We start from the raw sequence: 17,633 nt of genomic DNA on the forward strand, positions 1-17,633 counted from the left end.
GCTGCAAATCATCTTTTGTCAATGTCACGATGCCTATATGGTCAAAATAAAGGCATGCCTTTCCTCTCTTCTCTTCTCCCCTTATCTTCCCCACTTCTCCCCTCTCTTCCTCAATCTCTCCTTTCATCCTGCTCATCCCCTTCCTCCTCCTATCTCCTCCTCCTTCTCCACCCATTCTTCTCCTTCTGTGCCTCCATCTCTTCGCCTCCTGCCTACTTCCTCCTCCTTCTCTTTCCTCTCCTACCTCAACTCCTCCCACATCTTCTCGCCACCCCTCCTCTTTCTCCTCCCGGGAAAATCCACCAGGGACCCAGGCCCTGCACTCCCACTCACATTTCCATGTTGCTTTTTGGGGGAAGAAGCAGGTGGCGTGGATGCTGGTCACCGAGGGGGACTGTGTCATGGGCATCCTGCTTTTTGGTGGGGGGGGGGGGATTTGTCAGGGATTTAATGTGCTTGGTTAACATGTTCCTTTAACATTCCACTTATGGCTGTTTTAACAGAGGTATTAATCCATTTATTTAAAATGGGTTATCCCTGTGTTAAAATAGTGGGCTGGAGGAATATCAGCAGAATGCATTAAGCATTTGTCTCATAATACTGTTGACTGCAATTTCTAGGTTAATTGTTTTTCTTCTGAAAAATGGCACTTCCTTTTTAACAATAAAAGAGTGGTGGGCTGCAAAATATTTATTTAGTGACTGCGTACATGTAGTGTTTGACTGCACGTTGGGTTGCCAACCCTCCAGGATTGTCCTGGAGTCACCAAGAATTAAAAATTAATCTCCTGGACACTGCTGTGAGCAACTTGTGAGAAAAGTCATAGGTGCATTAAAAAGTGTTTTTTTTTTCATTTCCTTTTAACACTTTTATTTATTAGTTACAAAATTATTGGTGATAGATGAAGCTGCAACATCACTCGAGAAGCTCAACACCATCCAAGACAAAGCAGTCCGCTTGATCGGTAGCCCAACCACCACCTGAAACATCCACTCTCTTCACCACCGGCGCACCGTGGCTGCATTGTGTACTGCAGCAACTTACCAAGGCTTCTTCGATAACACCTCCCAAACCCGCGACCTCCAACACCTAGAAGGACAAGGGCAGCAGGTGTATGGGAACACCACCACCTCCAAGTTACACATCATCCCGATTTGGACATATATCACTGTTCCTTCATCGCTGCATCAAAATCTTGGAACTCCCTTCCTAACAGCACTGTGGGAGTACCTTCACCAGATGGACTGCAGCGGATCAAGAAGATGGCTCACCACCACCTTCTCAAAGGCAACTAGGGATGGGCAATAAATACTGGTCTTGCCGGCGATGCCCACATCCCGAGAATGAATAAAACAAAAAAAAATGGCCGTTTAACTGGGCAGGGCAGTTGGAGGCGGGAGGCCATGCGATGAAATCTTCAGGGATACATCAAGAACAAAGATGACAACTCTAACTGCATGTGGTGTATGTATTCAATATGTTTTCTGTTGTGTTTGCTGCTTGTAATAAATGTCCTTCAACAAAAATGTTGTGCATGTGCCCTGCCCTTAAATGCTCTAGTCTGAGGGAGCAGTAGTGGTGGGTGGTTGCTGAGCCAACGGGTGTGCTGCCTGTGAGAGAGCAGGCCCATTGTCTGTGAATAATTCTAATATAAATACACCAGTGCCAATTGTGGGTTAATTGCCTCTGATATCAGCGTCACTCGCCTGCTCCTGTGATTCTGCATGCCACTGCTGCAGGCCATCTGCTCATGATTCCCACTGATCTGTCCAAGTATAGAACAATAAGTCCCTATAAGGTCTTTGAAGCCCTCCCTGATTGTTGTTTGTAAGCAGTCTCCAAGTAAGTGAAAACAGTTCATAGAATGATACAGCATAGGAAGAGGCCATTTGGCCCAATTTGAAGAGCTATCCAATTAGTCCCACACCCCTGCTCTTTCCCCATAGCTCTGTAAATTTTTCCCCTTCAAGTATTTATCCAATACCCTTTTGAAAGTTATTATTGAATCTGCTTCCACTGCCCTTTCAGGCAGTGCATTCCAGATCATTACAGCGCGCTGTGTAAAAAAAACTCCTCATCTCACCTCTGGTTCTTTCGCCAGTTACCTTAAATCTGTGTCCTTTGCTTACCAACGCTTTTGCCACTGGGAATAGTTTCTCTTAATTTACTCTATCAAAACCCTTGATGATTTTGAACACCTCTATCAAATATCCCCCCAATCTTCTCTGCGCTGTTCTTAGATTTTGGACCACAAAAGCATTAATAGAAGCTCCTACTACTGTGTCTATAACCTGTGTGGCTGGATTCGCCACAGTATTTCTTCTCCTGTGAGGGTCCACCACTGTTCCATTCCTTGTCCTCCTGTGCAAGTTTGGGCTTTAAGCATAAGAGCATTGTAGATTAAGACAAGGTGATTTGAGCTACAGAAAATTTTTTCTGCAGCAACATTTCTTTGCAATCATGAATTATATGTAATTTGCATTAGCCTGCTACTCTACTTGTACTACATTCCTCGTCACATATCTCTTAATATTTCCCTCTGTCAGTACATATATGTTACATATTAGTCAATCTTTCATGACACTGCACACAGGGAGTCAAGGCCAAGTGTAGTCTTCAGGTAAAGCAGGGTTAGAGGGCAAGGGATAATTGGACCAGGGTGCACCAATGTAATTCAGTCCCCACTTCAAAGTTATATATTCTGCCCTTATTTTGTACTTCCATTAGAAATTCCCAAAATGTAAAACTGCCCATATAAACTTGTCATTCTGTAATCACACCTTCCTGCCAGTGGTGGCACTGTGCTCCACTAGTGCCTGGTTTCCTGCTGTAACTTTGGTGGGAAACCAGCAGAACCTCTAGGATAAGGGAGTAACTGACTTCTCTGGGGGCTTCGCCAGTCACCTGATGAAGTTACAGAGGGAGACCTGGAGTACCCCTGCAGAATTTCAGGGTCTGGATATTTATCATAAATGTATTTAATATATTATAGATGTCCTTTAATATAATGTAGATGCATATATGAGTCATAACTCCTACTTTTAGCTTTATTGGTCATATGTGTCCATCTCCATATTGACTGGTCGATTTGGCACCTGGCAATTTATTAATCTTTATGTTATTATTAATTCATTCAGGAGAAGCAAATAAGTACATGAGGGAGAAAGGAATAGAAGGATATGTCGATAGGATGAGATGAAGTAAATATAGTGGGAGGAGGCTTGTGTGGAGTATAAACACTGGCACAGACTGGTTGAGCCAAATGGCCTGTTTCTGTGTTGTAAAATTCTATGTGTTGTGTGTGTGAGTACTGCAATTTTTCATCTATTATATATTTAATGACTCAGACAATTTGTGCATATATGTCCTCTGTACTCATATTAAGACAAGCTGCTACACGTGCCTAACCTTGGTTCTCTTTTTCAAATAGTGCTATTTCTTCTAACACTTCCTCTCGGATCCTCACAACAGAGGACCCTGAATTGACCTGGGCTTTAAGTACTGTCACGTTCGTTGTCTCCTGTGCAAGTTTGTAGCTCCCCAGTCCAAAAAGCGTCTCATTTTTTCAAAATTGCTGTTTACCAGGACCTCTAAGGTTCAGTCAGTGGAATATACTTTTCCAACCTATTGTGTTATTATGGCACTGTTTTACACGCTCCCCAGCTGGACTAACAAATGTCTGGCAAATATATTAGATAAGTGAATTATTACCTACTTGAGAAATATGAGAGGGGTATTATTTTGAAAAAAAGAAAGCAAAATTTCAAGCACAATTTTGTGACAATATGAGAAATTGGCAAATTTTAGATTCTACAATAGCCAGATAAATAGGATCCACGGATGAGAATTCTTTGGAGTGCTAATTATCATTTCAGTAATGGTTCAGTAATTGGATTTAGCTTGTGTATTTAATCAAAGACGAAACTAGAAGAGAAGCAGGATCAGCTTCTCCACATGAAATTAAATATTAATTATCTACCTACATGCACACTGGTAATACACTACAACTGGGCAGCCGAAAAAATCCTTTGATAATCCCGTCTGATCAGTTTTGGACCATGCATTATTTCTCTCTTACATGCACGTACGCTCACAAAAGTAATCACTCTTTTTCAAATTTCACTTATAATTTATGGTGACCCACAGACTTTAATATATATGTGCATCTTAAAATAAATAATATTTAAAAGCAATAAAATCCTTAATCCATCTGTTGAATTTTTAAAAATTAATTCATTCTTGGAGATGTGAGATTGAAGCCCTAAGAGTTCCATCAACATTTAGTATGACTACATCACTTCACTTTTACTGTGCATGAACAATGAATTTAATGGAAAAAGCTTGTCTCACCATTTCATATTTGTAATGATTTTTAGAATCTTAAGACTAGAAAATATTAACTTCAAAAAAATCAACTGTTTAAACTAAATCTGTCTGCTCTTAGTGACTGTTTGCTATCACAGTATAATATAACCTAAAAATTGTAAGCAGAAAATTATAACTCAAACATAAAGACAACCTCACTGTTTAAAAAATGCAAACAAAATGTGCTTCAGGATAATTTTACAGCTTTTCATAATGTTGATAGCTAATATGGAATAACTCCATGATCTGGTAAAACAAGAGGAATGTACACACCTTAAGGCATTAACACAGCAGTGAGACAAATCTTTTTTGTAGGTTGATCCCTAGAATATTATAACTGAGATGGCCAGCTTGTAAATTCATTGCAGCTTTGTGTTTATGTTTCCCAAATCACCTTCAAATGTGCTCTCTTGGCTGCTCTGATATGATGTTAGGAACTTGTACTACTATATTAATGATCTTGCAATCACAGAAAACAAGTAGATATAGCACAGCCTAATGGAATGAACAGGAAATTAAAACAAGATGGACAGAATCTTTCAATGCTTGTTAATACATGCAATTTTATTGTGTACACTGGATTAGCAAGCTTGCCTGTTCTTTCTGCTGAGTTAATGGAACCATTTCCAGTTCCATCTGCATTTTGTCTCCTGGATGAACTCAGGACACAACACTTTATAACCATTGTGGCATAATTGTAAACAGATTGTGAGAATTTCACCATTTTTGTTGGTAAGAGACAAAATTAAAGCCAGAATGGAGCATATTAAACTGTTCAGCATTGCTTATCTACAAAACACAGAGCAATTAAGAGATGAAGAGGTGGCACACAATTCTGGGTAAGTGTCTCACAGTGGATATTCATCAATCAGCCATCAGCCTGGGCTCAGTGGTAACGCTTTTGCCTCTGAGTCAGGAGGTTGTGGGTTCAAGTCCCACTCCAGAGACTTGAGCACATAATCAAGGATGACACCTCAGTGCCGTACTGAGGGAGTGCTACACTGTTGGAGGTGCTGACTTTCGGATGAGATGTTAAACCGAGGCCCCGTTTACCCTCTCGGGTAACAGACCCCATGGCACTATTTGAAGAGCAGGGGAGTTCTCCTGGTGTTATGGCTAACATTTATCCCTCACCCAACACCTACAACAGATGATCTGATCATCTTTCTATTTGTGGGACCTTGCTGTGTGCAAATTCCCGTGTTGGCTGTAAAGCGCTTTACGACATCCAGAGGTCATGAAAGGCGCTATATAAATGCAAGTCTTTCTTTCTTCTTTCATCAGATTTAAATAGTTTGCTGCAATCAAATTTTATTTTTGAAGAAAAATCATATGAGTCCTTGACATGTGTCATCAAACACACAAAGAACAAGCTCAATATACTGGGCGACAGTTATTTGCCAAAGTGAAAACGGTTTCCTGGTAAAACTGACGGAAGAGCAAGTCTCACTCTCAGGGCACTTTTTAAAGATCATTTATACAGAATAATGAACTTTCGTACACTTTTGTTCTTTTTTTTAAATCCGCCCATATTTTAAATCTGTGTTCAAACAGTAGATGCTGATGACATATTTAGGACAACTGACTTTGAATAAGCTGGAGTGACATGCACAATTGAAATAAGATCAGTAAAGGATCCTGGGGTATTGACTGCTTCTGTTTTGGTTAATTTTCTCCTTCACACTGTCCATCTTAAAAAGTTATCAAGGCCAGTTCCCCATTGATGTCACTCGTAATCACAATTTTAAAAATCGATAGGATGAGGAAATAAAAGTGACACTGACGTTAATCATAATTTTGGGGGATTTAATTTGCTCTTCGAGTACTTACTGTGCATAAAATCAGTTCATTTTTCTCTCATTTTTGTTAGTACACTCAGGAACATACTTTGAGTGACTTACAAATAAAATATCACTGAGCAGCCAATCAATAATGACGCTGAATCAGTATTACTCCTGAATTGGCACATTAGCAGTGTGAACAATGCTCAATACATCAATCCGGCTATGGGGTGCACAGATTGAACCAGACAATAAGTCGTGGACAGGCCTGCTTTAGCTATGACATCCTTCATATTACTGTGAACGGTGAGAGGGAATGGATAAATACTTGTCACTAAGCAGTGAGCCCAGCAGATGCGAAAGCCTGGGCAGTTGGAGAAAGCTCCACAAACCATTATATTCAAAGAGATATGAGAAAGAAGATATCCGATTTGAAATGCCAAGTTAAGCAATGAAGCTTACTATCAATGATGTCACTACTATACAAGGGTCTGATTTTCTATTGTCTTACTATAGATGTGGGTGCCAATTATATAACATGGGCAGAATGCCAATCTAAGGAGGATGTAACCATGTTTGCCTGAATAGTTTCACACAAAAGTATTGTTAACTTCAATTTAGCCAGTATCTCGCTGTAAGTGAAGCATGAAAGATAGATGATGAGGATATTTCTGAATTATTATTACGAGGCAGACATGCATACTTGCAGCTATAAAAGATCGTACATGTATTGACCCTTTACACAGATGGAATAGACTACACAAAAGTCCTCATTCTAGTTTGCCATCTTGAGCTAGCAAACTTGTGACATTTCATCTGGAAGTTGTGAAAGCAGTAACTCTTTCTGTTGATTAAAAGAGAGCATTATCGGCAGGTGCCTGAATGGCAAGGTCAGTGTAAGCAACGGCAGCTGGTACTCAGAATGGGACACTACTGGCAAAGTTGGGCCAGCCTGTTGCTGATGCTGTATGCCACAGCTGAATTTGATGTAAGAGAGCGCATGGTAGGAGAAGGCATCTATTACCTCTGTAATGCACTAGTCAACTGCATACTGGCTAATCTGAGTAATTTATCTGGCTGGTGATCAGAAGCACCCTGTGGCATAGGCATGTGTGGTGGTCCTTTCACTATCCCTAACATTGCCGGTGGATGTTGTTCAGTGGTTTTAGCTCTGGTTCCAGAAGCTGACGCAGATCTGAGATTGCATTCCCATCGAAGCTCAACATCCTTACAAACTGTCCCTGGCCTTGGTCTCCTGCTCCTCATCCAAAGCATTGCCAGGCTTGAAACAATGCCCATTCGTCAGAGCTCACTGAAAGACTTATCCTTTAGGCAATATCTCACCACCAAGGGCTCTCAATTGGTTCCCTCCGGTGCTTTCCATTGAACTATAAATTGAAGAAATTAATGTGATATGGAAATGAAGTAAATCCTGAGGAATTTGATACTTGCCTTTATCCACTTGCCTTGTTGAGTGCAGCTCCAAGAACACTCAAGAAGCTCGACACCATTCAGGACAAAGCAGCCCGCTTGATTGGCACCCCATCCACCACCCTAAACATTCACTCCCTTCACCACCGATGCACCGTGGCTGCAGTGTATACCATCTACAGGATGCAGCGCAGCAACTCGCCAAGGCTTCTTCGACAGCACCTCCCAAACCCGCGAACTCTACCACCTAGAAGGACAAGGGCAGCAGGCACGTTCCCCTCCAAGTCACACACCATCCTGACTTGGAAATATATCGCCGTTCCTTCATCGTCGCTGGGTCAAAATCCTGGAACTCCCTACCTATCAGCACTGTGGGAGAACCTTCACCACATGGACTGCAGTGGTTCAAGAAGGCGGCTCACCACCACCTTCTCAAGGGCAATTAGGAATGGGCAATAAATGCTGGCCTTGCCAGCGACGCCCACATCCCACGAACAGATAAAGAAAAATACAATCCACGTAAATTGCAACTTAACAAGCAAAAAAAAAGTTACCCTTGGGTGTGTACTAACATGAATTAGAAATATTTACTTTTGGGAACAAATTTAGGAGCGTAGGCAGAAGTTAATAATCCATTCATTTAGTACCAAGTCACAATATTATTACTCCTATAGTTAGTAAATGTGCGAACTCTACCGCCAAACCTTTCATAACTTATTTTTTGAAGAAGTTTCTAAACCAGAATAGCAAAATATTCATAGATCTGTTTATTATTAACTTCATTAAATAAAATAAAAACAAAACTGCTCCCTAATTTAAAACAATCTGAAGTGAACACAGTACCTGGATTCTCTTCTTATTGGTGGGTAAGGGCAGGGGTGGACTTCCACCTGCTGCTTTGACCCCACCATAACCTCAATCCATTTTCCTGGGTAAAGGGTCATTTGATAAGCAATGGGATTGCTGCCACCAAGAGGGAGTCCGTCTCTACAGAAGATGAAAATTCTGCCAGTGCTGCAAAGATCGCTATTGCAGCACCAGAAGAGGCAGAAGTGGCATTAAAGGGGCAGAAGCACCTCAAAGTTTGGCAGAAATGTCCCACTGATGGTCTGAGCCAAGACCGGGCCTTCAGCAGGTTGGGGGTGTAATGGAGGGAGATGAGGCCGCTCTAATGCCTTTTCCTTACAATGAGGGCATCTCAGGGCCATTACCCCCCACTTCCTGGGGCCTACCGCCACCTTCCACGTGGTAGCCCTGGGAATCGGCGGTAGCAGGGGAGGGCGCCAGGAAAATCTGCCGGGGAGAAGCCCCGCACCATTTGCGGCTTGCAGGTGGGGAAGAATGGCCAGCATTGGTCCCAACTGGGGCAGGGGGAGGGGGAGGGAAATGCAGGTCGGGCGGTGAAGCAGCGGTAGGTTCCGCTGCCCAAAATTTCCATCATTCTCTGATTTTGGGTGGGATCTTTAAGGAGGATCCAGCTCAGTATATAATGTAGGCAGATAGTGATTTATTCTGAATTATTAGGCTAGGCACTGTGAGAAAGATAATAGTCTAGGGTTTCCAAAGGTAGTCTATTCCCTTCAATGGATTACTGTCAATAGACTGAGGTCACCTGCTCCAATCAGCATGATTAGACGAATAAAAGAATGTTTAGATCAAAGACATGTTACAGAAGCTTGAAAAGGTTTGCTGCACATTCACTGAAAGCTAGTCCGTTTAAAAAAGCTGCATAAATACAGCAGCTAACGTAATATTATCCAACTCCTTGGCTAGCATATTGGATTTGAAAAGACAATCATTTCCCATAAATGTCAGCATAACCATTTCAGTCAAAATTATTCAAATCTGTCGAATTTGTGCAACTATGTGCCCAACTCAACATTCCAGTTTTTGGTACAAGAGATGTATGATTAATGTAATCATTTGGGAAGAAGCTAAAATATAACCTGAACTGGATGTATTTTAATTTCAAACATAAATTCCATATTTGTCGTTTCTTATATTTTGCCCCTAAATTGGGCTATTATACAAGCCACCTTTCTAGATTAGAATAAAAGAGTCATGTTCACTCCATAAATGCCATCAATACCAATCATTGTTTGACCTATTAGGCGGTGTGCTTGAAAAACACGGATCTCTTGTTCCCATGTTTTGCCTTTTCCTCTGGGACTGGGACTGAAACTGAAACTAAGACAGGAAGTATAACTGGGACTGTGGCTGATTGAGACAGAGATCGAGATGGAGCTTGAGAATGGCCCATGTGAATCGCACCCACGTGAAATGGACATCCAGGGTTGCCAGGCGGCTGTCATGAAGGATGTTGTAATGTTAAGGTAAGTGTATTTCAGCCATTGCTTAACAATTTTTCTTAATTATTTTGGTTCTTTCCTGCTGGCATTTAGGTTCTCTTCAGCCTTTGCGCCAATTGTTGTAATCTATTTTTTGCCCCACACCATTATTGGCACCGATTAATTTTCCATTAGGAATCCCCTATCTGAAGTGATTAGAAGGGATGCCAAGCAATTGAGGTGCTCTGTGCTTACCAGCTGGTACCCTCACATTGCCATCTGTAGATAGAGGTGAACAAACCTTACTTTGGCAGACAATCAGTGCAGGTGGAGACTTCTATTCCCAAAGGAATGGGACATGGGATCAAATGGCACCACTAAGATAATATGAAGTCCAACAACATTGTTGTGTTTTTGCTGCTGGTCAGTGAGATGGAAGTGTTGGTGCTGTTGAACAATGCATCTGTTTGTCACTGCAAATGAGTATAGATATCTCTTGTGATGGCCTGGAAAAGGCATAAAAGTTAAGAGGGATGCTGACCTTGACTGGTACTGGTAGCACTGCCCCACTTGTGAAAGTTATCTGCAGGTCTGGTTGTGACAGATGATGACAGCTCTGTAATTGCCTCCTGTGTTGAACTGTAGCCTGCACAGGGTGGTTCTTCTCTGTCACTGCCAGGTAGCTGTGCTTGGGCTTGAATATATAGTCGCAAAGTAATGGCAGGCGAGGGCAGTCCACCTCTGTTCAGTCTGATCTCCCTACAATCCCTTTTTTTTAATGAGCCTTTAACATCCTCTTCCATCAAATGCAGTGAGGGAAGCATTGGAACTGATCAACATAACTTCCAATACAATTGCAGCAAAAATGAAGGTGCAGTCCTGCTCTAAGAAATGCCACCCGCATGCAGCATGCAACTAACCTTTCTTTAAATGAGCGTGCTGAGTGCAATAACCCTGGGAGCTGTAAACTCTGGAATTTCACTGGCTGGCCTTTTATACCATAATTTGCATAGGATTGGCGATTTTAAATAAGACTCTCAGAGAACAATGCCAACAGACAGCCAAGAACAGGAATTTGTGCACTGAGTTAAATGAGGAGCTGCCAACTTGCTGTTTATCTGTCTTTGCTCGGCTAGATGTGACTGGTGAAAGCTTCTTTTAATAGCCAGAATATTTATAGGTAAACACATATTAATTAGTCCCCTTATAAATTTACCCCATTTTTAAGCGCAGGACGTGTCCTCTGGTTTTACTGTTGTGGACAAGGTGAAATAGCTTGTCATGGTCTGCATTGTCTAGTTCCTATAGAATCCTAAAAACGGCAATCAGATCGCCTCTCACCCTTCTCTTTTCCAGTGAGAACATGCCCAATTTACATAATGAAATGACTGATTAAAAAGCAACAAACCGAAAAGAACAGATCCAATTCTGAGATACCCACAGGATCTCCAAGGACTAATAAGGTGATAATCGCTGACGTTAATGCAGAGATTTTTCACAAAAAACATTGCCCAAAGATCTTTATCATCTCAAAGGGCAAACAGCCAATAGTGCAGCAGCAATGAAATTGCAGATCAAGACTTTCAATCAAAAATGAACTGTTTTGGACGAATGTTTCAGCGTACTATTTACTTTGTTGATTGCTGCTCTGCAGTAATTGGACATAATGGGATAGATTTTTGTATTCAGCACCTGGATATAAAGCATTGGCTGGGGGAAGCACAGAGTGGGAAATCTGATGGGGCAAATTGCATACCCATAATGGAGCCGATTTTAGTGTGCTGGCTTTCCTGACAAAAGCTTTCCTGACAATACATCATCACTCAATCTTACCCATTGTGACAAAAATGTGTTTTTTTTTGTCTGTAATACATTTTTGATTTGGATTCTTCATTGTTGCAATCCGTATGTGAGGAGTTAAAACCCAAGGTCACACAGGGTATAGCTCAAAGGAACAGTAAGAGCTCAGAAAGCACCCTTCTTTTAAAAGCTGGGTGGTTGAGGGAGGCCTCACAAGGAAAATACAATAGGTAGTCTAAGATGCTAATTTTGTTATGTGGTTGTAGATTTCATATTGCATTGCAAACGTTGTATGCCATTGTGAAAGATTAGCTATTCATTAATATTGATAAAAGAGCTGCAACCTTTTGTGAATGGCTGTTGATCTAATGTAATCATGGGAGACACAGCCATCTATTGCCTTTTGTTTCAGTATAACTTCAAAAGGGAGTCTGGATTCTATTGTTGTGGGAAGCTGGTTTTACAGGGGAGGTAGTTTTCAGCTTTCCAGTCGGAAGGGAAGTTCTGTGTCTAAGTTTGTGTTGACCAGAGAAGTTAGGTCAGTTTGAGGCTGTGGCAAGTTTCACAGCACTTAGGAACAGAGGAACAGGAGTAGGCCATTCAGTCCTTCGAGTCTTTTCCACCATTCAGTTAGATCATGGCTGATCTGTATCTCAACTCCATTTACCCGACTTGGTTCCATATCCCTTAATACCCTTGCCTAACAAAAATCTATCAATCTCAGTTTTGAAATTTTCAATTGACCCCCAGCCTCAACAGCTTTTTGGGCAAAGAGAGTTCCAGATTTCCACTACCCTTTGTGTGAAGAAATGCTTCCTGACATCACCCCTCAACGGCCTAACTCTAATATTAAGGTTACTCTCCCACCAGGGGAAATAATTTCTCTCTATCTACCCTATCAAATTCTTTAATTATCTTAAACACTTCAATTAGATCACCCCTTAATCTTCTAAGTTCAAGCACAAGAAGCGTCTTAAGGTCTACAGAGTGAAAGTGTGTTGCGTACTGATTATTTTACATATTGAGGATAGTGAACTATATGATCCACTGTTTTATACTGTATATTGTCCATTTTTCTGTTTTATTTAAATAAGCTGCCTGAATTATAGCCTGTCCTGGTCTGATGGAGTGTATATTCTGTCCACTTTTCAAACAGTGGAGAATCATATGACACATTCCAGCAGCTGGTGTAAAGAGTAAAGGTTCTTTGTTTCGGTTCCTGGATCCCACTAGTGTTTACCTCGATGTTGAGTATCAAGGTAAACTCCAGACTGTAGGAGGTGCAAGGTCCACTTATGGGAGTGGCTGGTGACACTGAGCTCACGGAAATATCTACAACAACAAGTTGCATTTACATAGCACCTTTAACATAGCAAAACGTTGCAAGGTGCTTCACAAAATTTGACACAGAGGCACATAAGGAGATAAGGACAGGAACTTGGTCAAAGAGGTAGGTTTTAAGAAGTGTCTTAAAGGAGAGAGAGAGGTAGAGAGGCAGAGAGGTTTTGGGAGGGAATTCCAGAGCTTAGGGCCTAGGCAGCTGAAAGCATGGCAATGGTGGAGCGATGAAAATCGGGGATGCGCAAGAAGCCAGAATTGTTGGAGCGCAGAGATTTCAGAGGGTTCTGGGGCTTAAGGAGGTTATAGGGAGGGGTGAGGCCACGGAGAGATTTGAAAACAGGGATAAGAATTTTAAAATCGAGGTGTTGCTGGACCAGAAGCCAATGTAGGTCGGTGAACACAGGTGAACGAGACTTGGTGCGAGTTAGGATTTGGGCAGCAGAGTTTTGGATGAACTCAAGTTTACGGAGGATGCAAGGTATAAAAACCCATAATATTTCTGATGTCCCTTGTGGCAGGCTGTAAGCAGCTGCAGGCAAAAGAAGATCAGAGCTGCAGTGATCTTTATTGCAACAGTTGTGCTTGCCCTGGAAGTTGGCTGCAGGCGACATGAGTCTATCCCTACCTCCCTGCTGGTGAAGCCTAGTCTTTGCATGCACTGCACTTCTGTTAAGTGCAGGAACGTTCACTCGGTTGGGAAAGTAATTGTCATCCCAAGCAGTCTTCCTTATAGCTTGAGCAGCATCCCCATTTACTTCTTCCTTCTCCTCTTACTCCAAATATTGCAACTATTACAGTATTCCTAGAGGGACTTCACAGAGCAAAGGACTGGGCTACTTGAAACAATGGGTTCACAAAAATCCCTCTTGCAAATCCTCTTCACAGAGTGCCTTTAATCATCACCAAACCACTTGCCGCAGTCAAAAATCTATTTCAAACAGTACTCGGAATCACCCCTTTAATTTCTTCCCGTCTGAAATTGATATCTGACTTCATCCAACGCCCAAGGTTTGTGGGTACGAACAGCAATTGGTGCTATGGGGGCGGAAAGTACACAAAATGGTGTCAATGTTCAAGTGACACCACTTTGGCTGTATTCAAATATATTGATGAAGCTTCTACCTGGTTTCGATGGGAAATCCATGACCTGCCCCATATCCAACTGGAAATTCGAGCTGGGGGCAAAATAGTCATAAATCAGGCGGAGGCAGCCAAAAAAACATGGCCACCAATGGACCAAGCAGCTGAAGCCCTCCCACCTTGCTTCCATATGGGCCAGTGTGTTGGTTTTTCTATCCCTAGGCTGTAAGGACTTTCTCCAGTCACAGGCGAAAGTACCAGCACCACCAGGTTAATGGCTGCTTATGACTTTAAAACTGTGAATTACAAGCCTGTGTTATTTTAGGATTGATCCAGTGCTGTAGAAATGGCCCTACAATATAAACAGGGCATTCTCAACAACAGTGGCACTGGGAGCGAATCAGGACGAAATTTTCCAATGTAAATGGAACACGAGCAGTCATAATATATTGTAGAACCACCTACACTGGTATAAAATTCACCTTAGATACCAAGGATTGGTTTTATATCAAAACAACTTTAGTATAAGTGCACCAGATTCTATGCCAGTGTAAATAAATCCTTTCTAGGCAATTTACTGCTCACTACATTACAAATCTTTTCACTATTTGCTGCTCATGGAGTTTGTCAGACTTGAAGTTTTCAAGTCATGTATCTCCCATTCTGAATTGCGGGGTAAGGAGGGCAGTTCAAAGTAAATCTATCTGGTGTTTGGGGTAAGTAATATTGGGGCAGCTGCATGTATCTGTATGAACAAGACAAGGATAATTTTGCCAGCATTGTCAGCTGAATAGGTCCTCTGATTTGGTGATAAAACCAATGACATTGGGTGAATAAATGATGAGTTACACAGGAACATAAGTAGGCCATTCAGCCCCTCGAGCCTGTTTCGCCATTCAACGAGATCATGGCTGATCTGTATCCTGACTCCATTTACGTGCCTTGGCTCCATATCCCTTAGTACCCTTGGCTAGCAAAAATCTATAGATCTCAAATTTAAAAATTATTAATTGAGGTAGCATCTACTGCTTTTTGTGGGAGAGAGTTCCACACTTCTATCACCCTTTGCATGAAGGAATCTTTCCTAACTTTTCTCCTGAATGGCCTGGCTCTGGTTTTAAGGTTATGTCCCCTTGTCCTAGACTCCTCCACCAGCAGAAAAAGTTTCTCTCTATCTACCCTATAAATTCCTTTCAAAATCCTAAAAACCTCAATCAAATCACGGCTTAACTTTCTATATTCCACAGGATGCATCGCAGCAACTCGCCAAGGCTTCTTCGACAGCACCTCCCAAACCCGCAACCTCTACCACCTAGAAGGACAAGGGCACCAGGCACATGGGAACAACACCACCTGCACGTTCCATCCAAGTCACACACCATCCCGACTTGGAAATATATCGCCGTCCCTTCATCGTCGCTGGGTCAAAATCCTGGAACTCCCTACCTAACAGCACTGTGGGAGAACCTTCACCAAATGGACTGCAGCGGTTCAAGAAGGCGGCTCACCACCACCTTCTCAAGGGCAATTAGGGATGGGCAATAAATGCTGGCCTCACCAGCGACGCCCACATCCCATGAACAAATTTTTAAAAATTATTCCAGGGAATACAAACCTAGTTTATGTAATTTCTCCTCATAATTTAATCCTTAGAGCCCTGGTAACATTCTGGTGAATCTGCACAGCACTCATTTCAAGCCAATGTACCCATTCTAAAGAAGCCCTTGACTCGCAACCGAATATTACTGTAGGTTCTAAGTACCTCCCTCCACTTTAAATACAGAGGTTCTACCTTGAGCCTTCATAGCTCAGCTTGTAGAATAGCTTTCTTGTAGTAGCTTCGGCTTAACGTTGCAACTGGGCAGGTGTGAGCAGCTGGGACTGGGTGGGACATCTGAATACCAGCAATGTGGCTATTTTCCAAAAACTGGCCAAGTCACAGCTATAGTTATGAAAAATCAATTCTAAATCAAACATATTCAAAGTGAGTGTACGAGTCAATAAGCGGTAATTGATGAAAGGCACAGTACCTTGCATTGTCCCGGCCATGAGACTTCAGAAAGTTCATATTCCTGTATCTTGACAAGAAAGCCACCAGTTGATCGTTAGTCCTATGGAGTAAATATTACAAAATTCTAATTAACAACCCATCTCTGGTAAATAGATTATTGTAGTTCAATAAATTGAAAAACGTTCTACATCCCCTACGTCACAATTTTAAAATAATCTTTGATTATCAGTGTCATTGGGTTGACTATGTGAACACGTGACCTTAGATCTTATGCACCCTTATTATTCTAGGCACCAGTTTTGCAACGATCATACTGTCATAACAGTCACAGTGATGGCTCTCTAGTTCATGTTGGTGAAAACAACCTTATTTATAGGGGGTGAAAGAAAAAATGGCTGAGCCGTGAAACACATGGGTGTCACCCGCTCCCTTGCTTCTTGCTTCTGACCCTGCTGTCGTCCAAGTGGTGTTAACACAACCTATCGAATGGTCTATCTTCACAATACTCTAAAATGTAGGTTAACTGGGGAGAAAGAATGGAACACAGTGATTATGGATATTGTATGCTGATAATATTCAGGGTTGTTTAAATAACATTTTCCCTACTATTTTTTATGCTTTGATTTAGAACTATGTGAAGAGGAACAATACCGGAGGGAGGTCTTTTTGGAACATTTTTAAGGAATGTGGGACTGTAGCGAGGGGGTGGTGGGCAAGAAACATTTGCACACCATGTTGACTCATAACTGCAAATTAAGTTATAGAGCTGATAACTGGTGAGAACTCCACACTTGATAATTCAGAATGTCATCCACCATAAAGGTGAGTTTGCTTATTTTCAATGGTTGAATTCAGGATGTTTACAAAGCAATGGAAACTGAATTACCTAAACTGCTGATTTCAGCTTATTTTTTCCCCACTACAAACTAGGTAAAGGAGATGGGTCTTTTCCGCCAGGTTAAGGGATTGAAGGGTATAGAGATTCAGAATAATACATTTGGGTTCTCACGACATGCATGGTCTGTGGCGATAACTACAGTGTAATGATTCAAAAATCCTACAGCTGTGTTATTGAGGGACCAGTCCAGATTTGGGAATTTGAGATCTTGGAAATGGGAGTTCAGATATCTTCAGTCTACTCAAGCTTAGCTGTAATATTCTGTTGGTGCTCTTAAGACCCGTGACAAGGAAGCTGGTGGTAATTGATTTGTTCCTCATGGTACTTTTCTTAAGAATTTCAATAGAAACACCAAGTAGTAAAAGAAATAACAGATTCTAAATACTGAGCAATTTTTATTCCACTGGGATAAAAACAGAAAATGCTGGAGAAGCTCAGCAAGTCAGGCAGCATCTGTGGAGAAAGAAACAGAGTTAACATTTCAGGTTGAAGGCCTTTCATCAGAACTGGAAGATGTTAAAAGAGTTGAAGAGGAAAGAACAAAAGGGAAGGTCTGCGATAGGGTAGAGGGAAAGAGTGATTAATTGACAAAAGGGATGATGGTACAAGGCTAGGAAGGTGGTAATGGGACAGGTTAA

At 41.7% G+C, this 17,633-nt stretch overlaps 1 protein-coding gene across 1 annotated transcript in view; it reads right to left on the bottom strand.

Annotated features, from left to right (window-relative positions):
* The window catches only part of xylt1 (xylosyltransferase I), a 222,886-nt gene that overhangs the window by 42,921 nt on the left and 162,332 nt on the right, over nucleotides 1-17,633 (bottom strand). Inside the window, exon 5 of the mRNA XM_068003219.1 lies at nucleotides 16,117-16,197. Coding sequence (XP_067859320.1) covers nucleotides 16,117-16,197 — 81 coding nt within the window. The remainder of the gene's footprint in view (nucleotides 1-16,116; nucleotides 16,198-17,633) is intronic.

The sequence above is a fragment of the Heptranchias perlo genome, chromosome 22 (assembly GCF_035084215.1).
Source record: "Heptranchias perlo isolate sHepPer1 chromosome 22, sHepPer1.hap1, whole genome shotgun sequence".
Taxonomy (NCBI): domain Eukaryota; kingdom Metazoa; phylum Chordata; class Chondrichthyes; order Hexanchiformes; family Hexanchidae; genus Heptranchias; species Heptranchias perlo.